Here is an 18,268-nt window from a genome sequence, read left to right as displayed (position 1 = left end):
GATTATGCAAAGATAGAATGCCTGGGATCATTATCTTCGTATATCAGTTATTACAATGTAACTTGATATTTTCTTAATTAAAGTTTAAGCTATGTTGTTAATTAAGATGATAAAATAGAAAATTATAATTTTGACGTATAACTTTTAAAAATTAAACTTTGCCCGAAAGAAATTTATTTCAAATAAATGTTGTTTTAATTTATTGTTATTTTTCATTGTCATAAAAAAATTTGAAATCATATGCCTCAACTCTTTTTGTATATCAATTTTTGTGTTTGTTTTTGCTTCTAAAATCGATCCTCGAAAGGTGTTCTACGAATCCAACTAAATTATGATTAAGCTAAATATAAACATGTCTAAATTTTCTAAATTTATTCGTATAATGTTTATTTATTAAATCGTTTCTGCAAATTTATATAACTTTTATTAATACAATAAAAAAGAATTTAATTTAAAATGATAATTTCATTTTTTAATTAGTACAACTAATATTTTCTTATTCTGGATGTACCTTTTTGCATATTGTGCGCATTCTGCATATTTTTACATATTTAAATTTTTAACAATCTGTTTGCTAGTATTCAATGTTAATATTAGCTTTGTTTAAAGAATATATGTTACTTTTCTATTTTTTTTCTTCGTGTGTGTGAAAAACGATTGAATTAATTGATTGCATTATATTATTATGGCAATAAGAATTTAATATTATATGCTTATAAGTATCTTTTTCTAAAAAGACAATTTACTAAATTATCTGAAAAATCTTGTTATTTAGAAAAAAATGTTGTTAAAAAAAAAAACTATCTTTGTAACTAGCCTTATATCGTGAGCAATAATTTTTCATATATTATTGAAATAATACGTAAAAATGATGTAAAATGTAGATGATGAAAAAAAAAAATTCAAAAATTCAATTAATGAAAACGTTGTTCTTTGAAAATGATTTACAAGTTCAAATATATATTATTTAAACTTTCAATTAACAAATCAATTGAATTGCTAATGAATTATTGAAGTAATTACTTATCTAATTTATTAACTGAAAGTTTAAACAACAAAGAGATTCTTGTGAACTATGCAAGTCATTTTCAAAGAATGTGACTTTCACTGATTGGCTTTTGAACTTTAACAAAATAATGAGGAATAAGCAAAAAGGCGTATAATTGTTTTGTTGGCTAAAAATCGAATTCTGAACAAAGCCCTAACAAAGTCATTATTAACATTATTTTACATCATTTTTCAATTAGATTAAAATTTTAATTACTTTCTATTTTTCTTTATCGCTGAAGATTTGAAATATTAATGTTTATTAGTTTCCCTATAATATCATGTATTATTTGTTTATAATTCTATTTGTTTATCCTCTGTCGTAATATTCCAAATATGCACTTCCTCCGCTAATTAAGTTATTTATCACGTGAATATGTGGCATTGAATGCAATTAGAGACGAAAAAATATTTGTTCCCCGGTATATTAGTTATTTTAATACACTACCGGTGAATGATTGATGAAATAGATAAGCTGATTAATTCTGATTAATTAGGGGAACATTTATATTCTCGGAGATGACGCCATTCGATTAAGATATTTTTTTCTTTTTCTTTAACCTTAAAGTGATGGAATATTCTGCGATTATTTTTTTCTAATGAAAAATATATTAATTGGATTTTCAAGTTCTATATTCTGTGTAATACATTAAATCTTCTTCTTTTCACATTTCGTTTTTTCTCATGGAATTTTGTAATAAAAGTTGAAGATAATGTGGCTGATTGATAATCGTCAGTGAATCATGTGAATAATTGCAATAGCATAATGCGTCTTAAAAAATTATAAAAATGTGTAATTATTTTAATTAGAAAAATAGGTAGATGATAAGTGAAAAATTCAGGCGAACGAAAAATTTAATTTCAAAAGATTTTTTTTTCATCATTACATATCCTTTCTTTATTCCACTCAAGAGCAAATCTTTTTAGGGGTAAGAGACAATTTTTTTTGTCGATTGTTAAATGTTTAAAACATATCTAATTCTCTTGCGATTACTTTTTTTTTTAAAGATATAAAATATTAAAATTTGAAACTTGTTTCATCAAGAATAGATAGGTATATTCATTATTCAGTTATAGCTAATTAAAGTTCTATGCTGCGTGCAACATCGAGTATAAAAGGGTTAAAGTTTCTCAAATGCAAAAATACTTTTACAAGTCTCGTAAGCTTGTTGTCGTTTTTTTAATACAGCTATAAAGTGTCGATGATAACCACGTTTAAAATGGTATATTGTACTCTCGGTGTCCTATTAGTAAGGATTTATCGTAGAATTTTCCTAAATGGTTATCATATCCTCTTATACCTACTAACATAATTCGTTGTTGGACGGACTTCAAGAGTCTTCAAGATTCTTTTCAACGAAACTTACGTGGTCATCATTAGCTCTTATATATCATTAAGAGTGACTGTGGTTACATGTCATTGAATGGGCGCCGTATACGAAAGATGACTATGGTTATCCGCCGTTGAACGTTCGCTGAACACGGAGAATGACCATCGTTACCCATCGAAATTTGTCGGTACACCAACACACGTTTATCTTCTGTAAGACAATCAAGTTTGAGTTGTTAAGTCTTCTTGCTTTCAGTTGTTACGTAAATTGCGGAACGCAAGATATGCACGTTGCTCGGTCATAAAACGAATCTTTAATGGAAAAAATAATACATTATAAATATATGCGCATTAAAATCATAAAAAGAAAGACAAATCTCGGACTAACATAGATTGATAATTCAAAAAGTTGCATTTATAAAGTGTCTCACATTTTTCTAGTTAATATTTAACAAGATTATGTTTTAAAGAAGATAAATATGGATCCTTTTAAAGCTTTGTTGTTAGAAAGTTACAACGAGAATATGAAATACGAAGAAAATTTATTATTTATAGGATGTTGTAATATGTTATAAAGAAAAAAATTATCCAGTTTCTAGATTTTTATTGGTGGGATATTAAAATTATATTAAAGAAGAATTAATAATGTAAAGAAGAATAATTCTGTTTCTACAAATTCCAGTATTTGCAATTCTGAATAAATTAATATATAATATTATTATTATTACTATTGTTAGTAGACATTACCAATATATTATTCTATAATAAATTTTCGTAATACATTAATTTTTTTATTATAAATAGATAACGTTTAATATTTGCATTGTTACAAACATTATTCATATGAATAATGTTTTATTTTCAAAAAAATTTATTAAACGAGATACGAAAGTAGTTAAATTTTTTTTCATACAACGTATAAAATATTCGTTTTAACAAAAAATTGGATTATTCATAGTCTGCAGTCGATGTGTTTTTGACTCGCGTATATTTCTCGTGTGTTTTTTTTCTTTTTTTTTTTTTTTAATAACAAATCTGTAACCAAACAAAAATCACGATTACATTATCTATTCTATAATATCCATTTTGTTCGTATGAATAATTATCGTTAACGAGCGAGAAAATTACTGTAACAAAACCAATGCTCCTATGATTGCTGGACCGAACATGTATCCCATTAACATTCGTCAATCTTAACGCGTTCATGAGATCCTGGTTTTAAGAATAACCTCGATCGTCCTATTTTATCATGTTTAAAACGACTATTATTAACAAGGAAAAGAGGGGAAAAAAAAAAAAAAAAAGGAAATCAGAAAATTGAACGCGTTGATAAAATCGTTAAAGCAACAAGATAAAAACCGTGTAGGTAGCGATGGCCGCTTGCGTTACGCGAAACTACCCTTATGGCTCGACCTTCGAAGGCACAACAACGAAATCGGCTCGGAATGGTTGAAAGCTTGTAATATTATTCGAAAGACTTTTAAAGTTAAGGCGGTTCAAACGGCCACTTTTACGACGGGGCACCGACATCGTATAATACCCGCCCTCTTGGTTTTACATATCATAAACTGCGTGCACGAGCTAAAGAATGCATATAAATCGGCTCGCCTGCTGTTATGTCTGCAGCACGAAAAAAAAAACCCGTTCACCATTTTATGCCTTTCGGTCATTTAAGCTCTCTGTCTCTTTTGGTTGCCTTGTGTGCATTCTGTTTTTCTCATTTTCCTCTTCGTGAACTCGTCGATTCTCCGTGAAATCGTGAGACGAAGGAGAAGTTGAAAATTTATCACTTTTGAGACATTTAGAACGAACTTTATCCTTTTACTGCTAGAATTCAATTTTTCAATTCTTCTATTCAAATTTTAAATTAACTATTATAGGAAGAAATTTAAAGGTTTGAAAACAACAGCTAATCTAATTGTGATACTTTGTGCGATACTTTTGTTCCCCTTTTTTATTTCATTAAAATTGAATTAATCGAATCCTCATTACTATAGAGAAGATTTTACATGTAAAATTTCTCGTGATATCTTTTAATGATGAACAAGGAAATATATTATTAGAAAATGATTCAAATTTTTATTTATCAAGCGTGTCTCAGGATTTCTTTCTTACTAAATTTTGTCAGTTTGTTTTATGAATTGAGAATTTTAAAAAGAAAATATTATATAAATACGAATCTTTATTGAACAATTATAATAAAAATATAAAGAGATAATTTCTGATTGTATATTACTGTATTGATAAGATTTGATTTAGATCACATCATATTTGTAATTACGTTTCATATTTTTTTTAAAAAAACGGTATTTCATAAATGTTGTACATGTGTATCTTTTATCATTTGATAATTAATTAAGTATGTGCACATATGGTATCTATTGTGACTAACGAAGAGAAAAGATAACTTTAAAAAAGGGATACACTCTCTGTTATTACACAATTTTTAATGTGTCATTACATCATAACATATACACTCCCCCATTGCATTTGACATGCATGGATATTAGCATAAACGCTAATAAAACAGTAATATTATTCAAATAAATTTTATTCAAAAGATATATGTAAATTGGTCGAATGGTTAAATACTATACATCCTCTGCATATATATAGTATATAAATATAAATGTCACGAATTAATATTTTCTAAATGAATTATGATTGAGAAATTTTGCATATTTGAAACTGATTTTAAAAAATGGTTGTTCAATATTATTATTACAATCCTTTAGAATTTGAGTTTGATGAGCTAAAACCAGCATTAAATTTTATCCTGCTGTGAATTATCAATCATATTGAAAAAGAGAAATTTGCTATAAATCATACGTATTGGAATATCAATCAATAGGTTTAAATTAGAAAGTTGGTTTAAATAACAAAAGTTCTGAGGAAGCATTATATTTAAAAAAATTTTGGCCATTCCATCCCTTTTTTCGGATAATTTTTAAAAAATCATAAATTGTAGTTTAATGAAAATTGTAAAACGAATCTGCATTTAGAAAAATTTTTGAATCTCTATAATTTACATCAATAACTATTTTTTCGTGTTGTATATAGATACTATATGGATGATAACTTCCATTGCAAGATCAATTAAATACGATTCAAATTAATCCATGCTTCTAATAAATTTAGTCAAAACACGAAAATAAAATTTACGATTTTTTTTCATTAATTAATTACTTCGTAGCTTGAAATAATTAACAATAAAATCGTAAATAATTAATGATACCAAAAAAATTTAACTTCACAAATAAAAATAAAAAGAGTGGACACAGTTCAATTTTTTTTCAATCTTTAAATTTTATACACGATTATATCATCGTTAATAAAGTTAATAGTAATATCGTTGCGAAGAAGTCACGTTTTTATCTTCAAGAGTTACTGAGGAAATATTGCATAAATATTTTTATATCTGATAAAATAGATAAGATGTAACAAACTGCATCAATCTTCTTTTTACATTAAGTGGAATTAAAAAATAATTTAATTATCTTGAATACAATTTGAAAGAATATTCTAAAATCATATTTACATTACATTTACATTTTACATTTATTTCTTTGAAGTAAATTTCTATGTAATTTCATGTTTTACAAATTTATTTTCTAACTTTATTCTTCTCTAATTGTATTCGCTATTTAACATATTTAACAGAGACATTTTTCTACGTTATTTTGTCTTTTTAAATTAATTTATTGAATAAAGATAAAAGATTAAAAAGATTACAATTAACGTATTTAATATTTTTTATTTAAAAAATACGAACAAAGAAGAATTTCTACTATCTAATTCCTTTTTTTTTTCTTTTTTTAACTCTGCATTAAATATGCAGAAATTGTTTAAAACTTGTTTTGGTATCGATATAAGTATTTTTCAATTATAAAATAACAGTGCGTGATCACTGTGACTTTTCAATGTCGCGCACGTGCCGATAACCAGTAAGTACGATAAACAGTAAAGCAACCGTGGACGAAGAAAAAGAAAGGAAAAATCATCGTTTATCGATACATTATATTTAGAATGACGCTGCCATTTGCAACGAATCGCACTAGTAACGTCACGCGATTGTTAGTGGTACCGGAAGTTATGGCAATTACTGCAAGCCATGGCAAACGAGGGTGCAGCTGCGAATCCTATTTTCGAAGGCGCTCAGCAATATTTCTGCTCCCTTTTTGCGACCGTGAAACAATATGTTTAGCTTACAGTGGGGCAACACCGAAAAGGGAGAGAGCCAGATTAATTTGGTAAAAGTAATTTTGTATCCATTGTTCGACTTCCTGTAGATTAAATAATTAGTGCGAATTTCAATACCCAAGATTTTTGACATTATTCAATTTTCTAATTTATAATTTACGAAATTTCAAAATTAATAATAGTAACATACTGACTATGTATTGACAAGTAAATATTTTATTAGATAATTGCTTATTTGTCATACATCATGGTATATAAAATCCAATTGATTTTATAATTTCCACATAATATATTTTGATAAAATGTGAAAAACTTTGAAAATTAATAACTGTATTTGAAAAATATATAAATATTAATTACAAAAACATGAGATTCCATCCAAAAATTTTGATCTTCTCAAAGCTCTACATAACATCATTATCATTTCGACTAATAGGTACTTCAATTGTTTGTAACTTGAATAAATTTCAATAATCGATATTTTTTTACAACAATTTTGGCCTTCAGCGATATCTCACGAATATATTTAACGTTCTGTATAAAATTTTAATCCTCTATCATTTCATTGTAAAAAATATTTTCGAAACGTAAAATTTTATCCTCTCAATAAAATTTTTCGTTGAAAAAATAAAATAATTGCTTCGTGTAGCCATAACCCATTACGCGTACAGAAATTTTCATTAAGATTGGGAATCATTCTTTATTAGATTGGGTGAATTTTCCTCTAAAATAATGTTCGAATATTATATGTGACCTGCTATATGTGTATCAATAATAATAATACTTAGATGAAACAAAAGTTAACGATATATCTTATAATTTATTAGACCAATTTTTCCACGCGTTATATTTTATTCGAAATACAAAATTGTCCGTAAATTATACCGCACAAAAACATGATATTATTTCATTCAGATTATCGCGATATTGCCTGGTATCATGAAATTAGTAGATTTCTTCTTGTATCTCTGTCCAAAATTAAGGTCAATATTACATCTGGCAACGGATTAACCATTAATTTCAAACGATTAAAATGATCATACATACACACACACACACACACATATACTTACGATACAATTCGTCTTAACGATAATAATTCAAATATATATCTCTCGCTCATTGTCCAACAATGTCTTCGAGGCAGAAGAATCAGTAAGTTGATAAGCAAGTAGATGTATTTTAACGTATAATTAGAAGGCGCACTCTAGAATTACGATTCATTCTGGTAGCACTGAATCACGATCGATGGACGGACGGCCGATTATTTTTCATCGAGGACTTAATTATGAATTATCGTTCGCCCAATAAATAATTTAAATGAACGATAAGAGTGCAACAGTCGCGACGCCAGACCAGAATCAACTAACGAACGCGTGTATGCGAAGCAACCGCTATTAAATATAATTTACGAGTCGAGCAGCATTTTTATGCCCGGCTTTAGAGGATGTCAGATTCATCTGGCCGACCCAGAGTTTCGAATAAACCATTCGAGAAGCACCGGCGAATGGAATGGTGTGTGGAGGACAAACTGGAGAAGAACGAACTTTTGTCCTGATTCGATGTAGAAATTAAGGGATTTAGCGAAAAAGGGGTAGATATTATGATATTGTTAGAATTTTTAGCTTTTTTGAATTCGTTGGAGATAATAATTGATGGTAAATACAACAAATAATATATTATTATTCTATTCTTCTACTTTGCAATTTTAAATCTTGTCAGAATACTGTGCAATATCTTGTCTTTTCAATTTTTATTCAATATATTATGAAATTATATATAAGATGTAATTTTAGAAAAAATAATTTTTTTTTAAGAAATATTAGATTTAAATTGACATTACTTAAAATAAATATGATTGACATAAGAAGTCTTTGTCCTACATCAGAAATCTGTAAGATAAAAGCTTATAGTCCTCGTAATCCAGTGACATAGTATCTCAAGTGGTAGAACATATATTATGTATTACGGTGGAATTTTTTTTATTATTCATAATTTCTAATAGAAAATATAAATGATACATAAGCTTATTAACTTATTAGATTGAATAATTTTTATATTTTTATATTTTTATATTATGTAAGATATATTTGGTAAATTACAAAATATTATCTGGCTGCAGAAATTTAATTCTACGATCCTTTCTTGTTCACTTCACCAGTGATTTTATAAAGTTATTTATAGTTTGTTTGATTTGCTTCTCATGAAGGGTGTGGTAGAATCTCCCATTCAAATTTCTTGCTCACTTATTCAAGTCATTGTGGTATGAGTATGCTTATCATTATCGTGATAAAATGCACCTTTCTGTTTGCTACATTTATTTAATTTTCAATTTTTTTATTAAATTTTTCAAATTTCATATCGACATTTCTCAATTGTCATATTATAATACATAATTTATTTTCTTCAAATTCTCTCTTTGGAAAAATCGATATTTTTTATTTAATATTCTCATATAATATTCATTTAACAAAAAGAGAATAAATAGAGAAAGATGTAATTGAAATTATATTTAAAACAAATCTTAAAGTTCAGCATATTTGAATATAAAAAATATAAAGATAGAAATTTTATTGCTTATTTAAATTTGCATTTATAACTTGAAATATTAAATTATGCATTTATGCCAAATTTAACGCAGTAACATCATGCGGATGAAACTGCACTATGTTATTCAAGGTCTTTTTTATCTTGGTACGCACAACCTGTATTATGCAGCTCAGTTTTCAACTTCTCGATTATGTGGTTTCGATCAATTCTCTCTTTTCCCAATTGCAAATTTTTATTCAATTTTTTTAGAATATTAACTGCTTTCTTAATTTTTTAGATAAATTATAAATTGTAAAATAGGCTGCACTTTTTTTATGTTTTTTACGTTTTATAAATCAAAATAATATCAATAACGAAATACCATAATGTTATTTTTTTAATATTAATAAGATCAATTATAGATAAGAATATAAAAAATAAAAGTGAATAAAAATCCTTCTATTTGCCAAATTTAACGATTATAAATGATCCATTAAATTGAAAATTAACTTTCATTAGTTAGAATACAAAGAAATATAAAATTTTTGTGATAATTATTTGAATTCAGAATAAATTTTGAATATATTTATGTATTACAATTGATTATTCTTATTTTTTTCACTTGTAAATTTCTTCTTCGTTGTAATTAATATTATTTTAATAAACAGATTAATGTTGGACAAGATAAAAACATAATTTATAAACAAAATTGTATCAAAAGCATATCTAGCCTATGAATAATAAATTGTGTTACATTGAAACTCTAATAGATGTCTCTAGTCTTCTGTAAAACGATAGAAAGTAGTGAATGTCGTTTCTGATCAGACGTCTATACTAATAGTAAGTACTTTACCATACAATAATGCCATTGAAACAAAAGACAAAATCATAATTAAAAATATATATTATAAAAAAAGAAAATTATCTTTTATTTCAAGATAAAATGATAAGAAATATTATATAAAAATTAAATAAAAAAATATTGTTTAAATATATATTGAAAAATCGTATCTATCTTTTATTTTAGATTATTTTGTCTCTTTCTTTCTTTACTACAAAAATTTAAATAATCATACAAAAAAAAAGCAAATAAACAAACTTTTCTTATAGAAAGTTCATATCAAAACGTACTAAAAGTGACAAAAACCTGTTTATAGCAAAGAAAGTAAAAGAAATTTAGTCGTGGCCATGCCAATATATTTTGGCTTCGAGAAAACTTAATAATCAGGACGAAAAAAGAAGAAAAAGAAATTGATCCAATCGATTTCACCGGCGCATCGTAATCGGCCCAGAAATATTGAAATCTGACAGGAAGCTCGATGACTCACCAAGATCCACTAACCGCAGAGCCTTGAGGAACGCAAAATGAAAAGAATCTTCTGACGTTCGACCACATCGTGTTGAATATTTTTCATTTTCTGCAAATCTTTTTTGCTCGCCAATCGCATCGTGATCAAAGCGGCGATTAATTGTGCGTCCAATCGTTCATTTTGTTAACGAAGATAGGATAAGAAAAGATCAAAAGTCTAATGCATCTTGTACTTATATATTATCAGTCTTAAAAATTTGAAATCAGTTTCTCTGCTATATTTTGTTAATATTCATATTCGTTTGAAGTTAATCTTTTCACTACAAGAGACAGCAGAATTTTTACGTCTTATTTAAATAATAATCGTAATGATGAAAGAATTGAATAGATAATTCTTTAGAAAAATCAAATATTCGAACACGTAGAAATATATCTTATAATATTTTCCAATCTTATATTCTCTAATATTTCAAAACATTTTTTCAAACGCTATTCTGTATTTCTGGAGTATACGATACAATTAATTATGATATAAATAAGAGTATAAATACCTATATAAAATTCCAACGTAAAATATTTAGATAAAGAAAGATATCATGAAAATGCATGAGAAAGACACGCTCTTTCTCTAAATTTATCGGTTCTACGAAACGTGTACGATGAGTGTACATAATCTGTTAATTACCTTGACTGATATGAAAATGACTATATTTAAAAAAAAAGAACGGCAATTAAGCAAATGAGCACGAAACCACTTACACGAGGTAAACAAGGTCTTTCGAAGTTTCTGTGTGAAACTACCGTGTACAACTGAAAGGATTACCGTATAAGGGAAAGAAAAATATTCTCCTTTACTTATCCACGTATGGAATTACTACGTATAATCCTCTCTTAGATATGATATATTTAAACTTAACACGCTTCTTTATTTTTAATGTGTAAATTCGCTTTTTTTTTTTATTTTATTTTATGAATGTATATGTATGAATATATAATTATATATGAATATTCCATCAAAATCACATCCAGTCACGCTTGCATTCCTTCAAAATGTAATCTTTCGAGCAATGCATATTATGTATACATATGTATTATAGAAACCACGCCTTGAGAACCACGCCATTTTGATACATGAATTCCTATTGGCTGTAACCCGGCTGAATTTAGGGTGCTTTGTTCCTATAATCCCCATTTTGGGATGATCCCTCGTTGCTTATATCCATGCGTCGAGAACGACGGTTCGATTGATAACAGCAATTCCCACCCATCTCGTGCTTCTAGTTTCCTTTCAATGACGTGGCCATTTTGTCGATGAACGTATTTATACGATACTTGCTTTATTTTCTGTCTACTTGATATTCAAAAAAAAACATTGATAATTGCTGAAGCATTTTTATAACAATCGTGTCTGGATGCGATGGAGAAAAAGATAATGATCACGAAGGCGATGTTAATTGATCTTTTCGTTCGTATGTTCGTTTATTACTCATACATATAACGTTTAGTTATGGAAATTTAATTTGTATTTATGATACAGGGATATATATAATACTTATATGGACTTGAGATATAATTGCCAGTGTAACTTAATTACAAGACGCGTATAATTTAGTGTGTTACTTACGAGCCAACCAGTAACCAAACTGATAGGATTGATTATTAATATATCTATGTATAATTTAGTTTAACATTATTCACTTATTCATTATATAGATATTTTGTTAAAACATTTCTCCCCTTAATCTTTCCTTATTTATAATTTTTTAATTCTAAGTAAATTAAAGAAGTAAAAGTCAAATACAAAATTCTACAAAGAAAATACAAGTAAAATTGTATACATTTTTTTTTTCATATTTTTATATCGTTATAAACATTAGAATAATTATCTAATATTCTTTTAAATATAATATACGTAAATAATTATGATTATAATATTTTAATCATCTATATTACGATTATTATAAACTATACATATATTTTTAAATTGAATTCGGTAATTCTGATATTAATCATATAATTCGTCTCTTAATCGTTTTTATTAACATCCAACAATATTAATAGAATCGTTTCGTTAATTTTTACGTAGCTTTTATTTATTTCGTCTCTATACGAAATCGTAGAATAGCAGAGATCTATGAAAAATAATCTAACGTTGAATTTATTTGTTTGTTTCCTTCAACAGCTAGCAACGAAATCCGTAACATGCACTTCTTGAAAGCAATCAGAATGTCCCAACCTAGTCGTGCGTTCCGCTGCACCGCGGCATGTGCTGCACCCACGGGGCCGCCAACGGGACCTCCGACATACGAGGGTGATGTGCCCTTCATAGGGGTTGGACCACCCCCGAATCCTATCCATTTCAGGCCGTTTCTTCATCCCGAGAATGCTCATATACCGGCTACCAGACTACCGTCCAGCCCAGATGGCCCTCCGAAACATACGTAGCCTCGGTAAGTCTTTTTTCGCATAATTTCACGTATAAACTTTGCACACAGAGTCGATTCTAGGATCAGTCACTAGAATTATTACATTATTCGTATAAATAATTTTTTAAAAGTCTAATTTCGATAGAGAAAAATTTTTAGTTTCGATCGATCTTTCGTCTTTTGAATTAGAGAATTTTTGTGGTTCATATTTTTAAAGATTTTTGTGTTTAAAAAGTAAAAAAAGAAGCGAAATAAACTCTTTAATGGTAGATTAGACACGATGAACGTGATTTATTGTAGAATTTATTTCTCATTAGAAACTAGAATCTATTTTTTAATTTTGTTTTAAAAATTTATCATAAATGATTCTTATTGGGTTTTTAAAAAAGATATTACTTATGGGATGATTTAAAATATTTTTTAATATTTTTATTAATGCAGTCGTGAGCAGTTATCTCAATAATTGGAATTAACAGAGGTATAGTAGTATTACTATCCATTAGAACCGGCTCTGTTTGCATAGTTTGCATAGTCTTAATCTTTAGAGTATACAGGATATCTATTCTAGGTGGTCAATGCTTATTTAACAAGATAAAATTTTTATAAATTATATCAGATAAATAATCATGCATAAATTTTTGAACAATTTCTGCCATGATATATAATATAATAATGTTCATTATTTGAATTGAAAAAAAACTTTGGAGGGTATAAATATGTTAAAATTTATTTACATTCAAAAATATCTAAAGAAATTTAAATTTTCAATAGAAAATTAGCAATCGAAATGATCAAAATACATTCGTACGTATAGATTTTTTTTCTTTCTTTATCTATACTTTTTATATAAAGTAAAAATTCTCTATCACATTTTATAATGTATTTCAATCTATAATAAATAAAGTCAAAATTAAAAAAAAATCTCATATAAATTATACGTCTATGTGATAGAAGTCATAATAAACGATACCAATACTTGAAGAAACTAATACGAATTTCCGGCGGAAATCTGGGGATTAGTTTTCATTTTAAGACATAATAATCTATCTCACTTTTCTCGCTCCTTCGCTATTCTCTCTTTCTCCCCTGACACCCTTCTTTCGTCTGGAACGTTCGAAGCCAAAGTCGTAATCGCAAATCCGGCACACATAAAACAGATTCTAACCTATAAAATGCCATTCCATTCGAAAGCCAGTTGGACCGCAACACTTAGAATCAGCAAAGTATATTTCCTTTTTCCGTCCCTCTCTTCTTTTTCCTGATTTTACGTTCGTTCTCTCAAGAAGTTATTTACTTTCTTAACAATTTTCACGATTATTCTTAAAACTTTTCCTCCCCAAAAAACAATGCTCTATCATCTATTTAAACACTGATTGAAAAGACTTGTACGAAATCGTCAATGCTAAAAAGTTGTACATGTCAGTATATTTATATTTTTTACTTTATATCAATATAATGAAAAATCATAAAGTTTCATTTCGGGAATAAAAGGTGTATCGTAAAATATCTTGATATATCTAGATGTTTCTTTAAAACAGTAAAACTTTGTCGACAAAACTTTTTAACGTCATTCGTTTCAGAATCATACTACGTACTTTTATTTTCCACACAATAGAAAAGAAGTACACGCAACAAATTAAATATAATATCGGAATATTCCAAGATTTAAACAAAAATACACAATTTGCAATGAATTTAAATGAAGGATGTCGATTCTTCTAATTTATCGAATAATATCACATTATTCCAATAATTAAATACAATTGTTCCCTTATTAAATTCAATGAAATCCCATTTCACAAATTTTTGAAGACAGCGAATATGCGAAGAGAAATTTCGAAGAGGCAGAATCAAACCGCGAAATTATGCTTATTTACCCTATCCATTCCTAGCGAGGAATTTTTGAAACGATTTTTCAGACCAATTTCATCAAAGCGACCGCTTCCTATGAACCTCCGTTCCACACGGGAGTTTAAAGGTACGATCTCGGTTTTAACGATGACGACACCATAAAGAATCGAATTTACGAGTCGTCCGGCCACCCCTCGTTGGGTGATTACCTCCACTTTGTCGGGATTCTTGGCTGATCGTTTCCCTTCCATTTTCGATGGAATGTGTTCCATGATGAGAAATTGTAAAATCGTTTCGACAATTATATATAGTTATATAATGTACAATTGTTTCTTGAGAAATTTTGGAGACGATTCGTATTCATAATTTTAAATCGGTTCATTCAATTTCCTTTTATGGAGACGAAAAAATTGTATGAGAATTACGCTTTAACTATTCTTCTTTTTCTTCTTCTCCTTCTTTTTAATTTTAATAAAGCGATGATTCATAGAAAGAGAAAACATAGACGAAATGAAAAACTATTACGAGAATAATTCTGTGGCAATGATATTTGATATGTATTTATGTATATAAACTTTGATTTTTATTCCTCGTATTAATCATTATATTAAAGTTATTACACACAGTATATTTTCATAAGAAAAGGAAAATATTATGTAGTTTATGTTATATTATATGGAAATGTATGTCAATGGTTTACTTCCTGGAAAATCTTTTGGTCCCTGCAACTCGGTATAATTATTTTAAGGAATAGAAATAAGAAATTTGGTATTAGAATATAGCAGTATTTAGAATATAGCGAAGAAATGGCGGTGCAAACGAAGAGAAGTTAGGATGACGTTGTACCCGCCATAGAAATGGTGAATCATGTCCGCCAAACAAGAGTATCGTTGGATTGTGGCCAAGTTTAAAGCCCTAACGATGCTACTTCACCGAAAGATTTTGCAGGGAGATACGATAGGTCAATCTCGTCTCGTTTATAAATGACATTGATGCTTTGTTTAAAGAGGGAACAGAGTCAATAAATTCGCTGCTATAAAAGATATAACCAAGCTGGCATCTTCTTCCGGAATGCGAGATACAGAAAACAAAAAGGAGAGGCGACGCTATCTGCATCCTAATTGAGAATCGAATGTTTCTTTTGATATTTTGATAAATTTGTCAGATTTGCAGCAACTTTTATTTTTTTCAAGTTTTACTTATAGATATTAGAAGCAGAAATGATTAAAATTTGCTATTGGAAACGCAGTTATTCGATATTATATATATTAAAAAATAAATGCATCTCGCGCAAATAACACAAATTGTATTTCTTCCTAGAGAAATTTAAGAAATTTAGATCAACAAATTTCAATTTTTACTTTCACAATAGATACTTTCGAAATATATCTTCTAAGAAATTTTAATTATCATATATTGATACATTCTATAAATTTCTGGAGAAGCAAAACTACCTCGATCACCATCCAGTAAATATATTATTTCTTACACATTGATTATCATATCATTGTAATACAATTTCAAAATCTTGATCTTTGACATACGTATATACGTCATCATACATCATAGATCTATCATATGCATATACATTCGAATACATGCATACGTAATAGAAACCTGTTTTTAAGATATTCGATTTATCATATGATCGTGTAAAGAAACGTAAAAAAAAAAAAAAAAATTTGTTTCCAAGATAACCGGTCGATATAATAGCGATTCGATCAGAAATTGCGGGGAAAGAGAATCACTTCTGTTTTCTGTAGCTGGCGGCATCAATGTTATCAGATGGGGTCCCTCGGTACGAATTTAACGGCGGTCGTAAACGCGGTTTGCTTTACAGCTCGCGATATTTTTTCCTCCCCTTCACCCTCCTCGTATCACGTCCCCTCTGCTCGTTCTTTTCTCTATCCGTCATCGCGGAGTCGTATACGAAGCCGCGCATCCCCCTCACTCCCGACTTATTTTACTCGAGCCGCAGTAAACTAGCGGAGTTTATGTGACAGACACTAGCCAAGTCGAAATCATCTCGCGAATCACGGAACAAGCACGGTTTCCCCGGCGAGGACACGCCGGAACTCGTGGATCCCGTCTTTGACCCGCTCGTAAACGCTTCAGACGACTTCAAGGAACGATGAAAAGAATTGTCTTTGAGAGAGTACGTTGACCATCGATCCTCTATTCCAAAGAGTATCGTGATTTTATAATATGTTTTTGGGCTGGGTCAGTTTCTTTTTGATTTTGCTCGAAAAATTTTATATAAATATAATAATAATATACATTGAATTGTTATTAATTTTTCAACTGCCGTAACTTTGCGAGAAATAGTTGTATAATAATCTTTATTCTTATTTTAAAGGTTGAACCTTCTGTTTTCGTATTTGTAAGTTAAATTTCTTTGAAAATTATGAAAGAGAATCGTAAAAATTCATAATCACTATGAATTTGAAAATTGAAGTTCTTATTCCTTTAACTATATGATTTCTTTCTATTTTTTTTTTTTTTTTTTTTTTAAGTTAAGAACAGATTGATTCAGTGAAGTCCAAACACTCGTTGTGTATATTAACACAGTTAGTGTTAATATATTTATGAGCGAATTTTGAAAAAGGTTTTATTATTCTTATTTTCTTTGCAAGAACTTTCACGCAATAAATAAAATAGTAATAAACGTTTTACGTAACTTTTTTTTTATATAAGCATTATTAAAGTTCAAATATTTCAAGCGTGTTTTAACATTTTTAGTTTCTCTAGTACATTTTTATTGCAGGAAATATAAGTTACAATATTATGCTTATCATTGATAGAATAAATATTGCACTATCACAAGATTATGTATGCATCTTCTGTCTTGCATCTCTTACGTTTTACAAATCGATCATTATAAATATTTGAAATTTACAGTTCGTACGTATCTTTCCCTTCCCGATATTAACGAGGTACAACGACGATAAATTTTTTAATGACAATCAAAAAGAAGAATCCGATACCGATAGTTGGTAATCCAAAACGAAACGATATCATCGATTTCGAGGAAGGAAAATTTTATTGGCAGTATAAATTCCCTCCCATAATTTAAACAAGCAAGCTAAGGATTTACAACTGGACGCGTAGAAAATAATCCTGTAAACGAGTTTAAGGGGTGATTGCACGTTGCTATGGCAAACGAAACAGCTAATATATTTTCCCAATGTAAGTGTGCGACAATAAAGATCTAATCGTTCTGTGAACATTACAGGATAAAGCTGCGCTGTGGGTGTGTATTTTTCTTTCTTTCTTTTTTTTTTTTTTTTTTTTTTTACGTACACGTATCGTAAAAACGCGCAGATTTATGCCTCGATTCTCGATGAATACGTCTAACGACGTCGCAGGATATTCATTACGATCGTTAAATACCATAGAATCGATTTTTCAATTCGGTATATGACTGTGCATCGAGTCTTTTCGTGTTTTGTTGCATTGTAAGAGCGGCAGAAGTAAGAATGTTAAATATTTTCATGTTTTGTTGCGTTTTACTGCATCACGAGAGGAAATCCTCGTAACGAAAAATTTTTGAAGCGTTAAATTTTATGATGAAAAGAT

General features: G+C 28.4%; 1 protein-coding gene across 4 annotated transcripts in view; it reads left to right on the top strand.

The window, feature by feature from the left end:
* The window catches only part of dsx (transcription factor doublesex), a 94,918-nt gene that overhangs the window by 61,486 nt on the left and 15,164 nt on the right, over nucleotides 1–18,268 (top strand). For 3 of the 4 annotated variants that reach the window (XR_015294393.1, XM_012483499.3, XM_003691527.4), the window contains exon 5: nucleotides 12,598–12,865. Coding sequence is in view for 2 of the 4 variants with exons in the window: in XM_012483499.3 (XP_012338953.1) it covers nucleotides 12,598–12,860 (263 nt within the window). In the remaining 2 variants the exon portion in view is untranslated. Of the gene's footprint in view, nucleotides 1–12,597; nucleotides 12,866–18,268 lie in introns of those variants that run through there. The other variant, XR_015294394.1, reaches the window with a different exon arrangement.

This window comes from Apis florea, unplaced genomic scaffold (genome assembly GCF_048593485.1).
Source record: "Apis florea isolate Af1SG1 unplaced genomic scaffold, ASM4859348v1 contig_3764_pilon, whole genome shotgun sequence".
In the NCBI taxonomy this organism is placed as follows: Eukaryota; Metazoa; Arthropoda; class Insecta; order Hymenoptera; family Apidae; genus Apis; species Apis florea.
The sequence above is the reverse complement of the archived record's forward strand: the minus strand, read 5'-3'. Positions and strand labels throughout refer to the sequence as shown.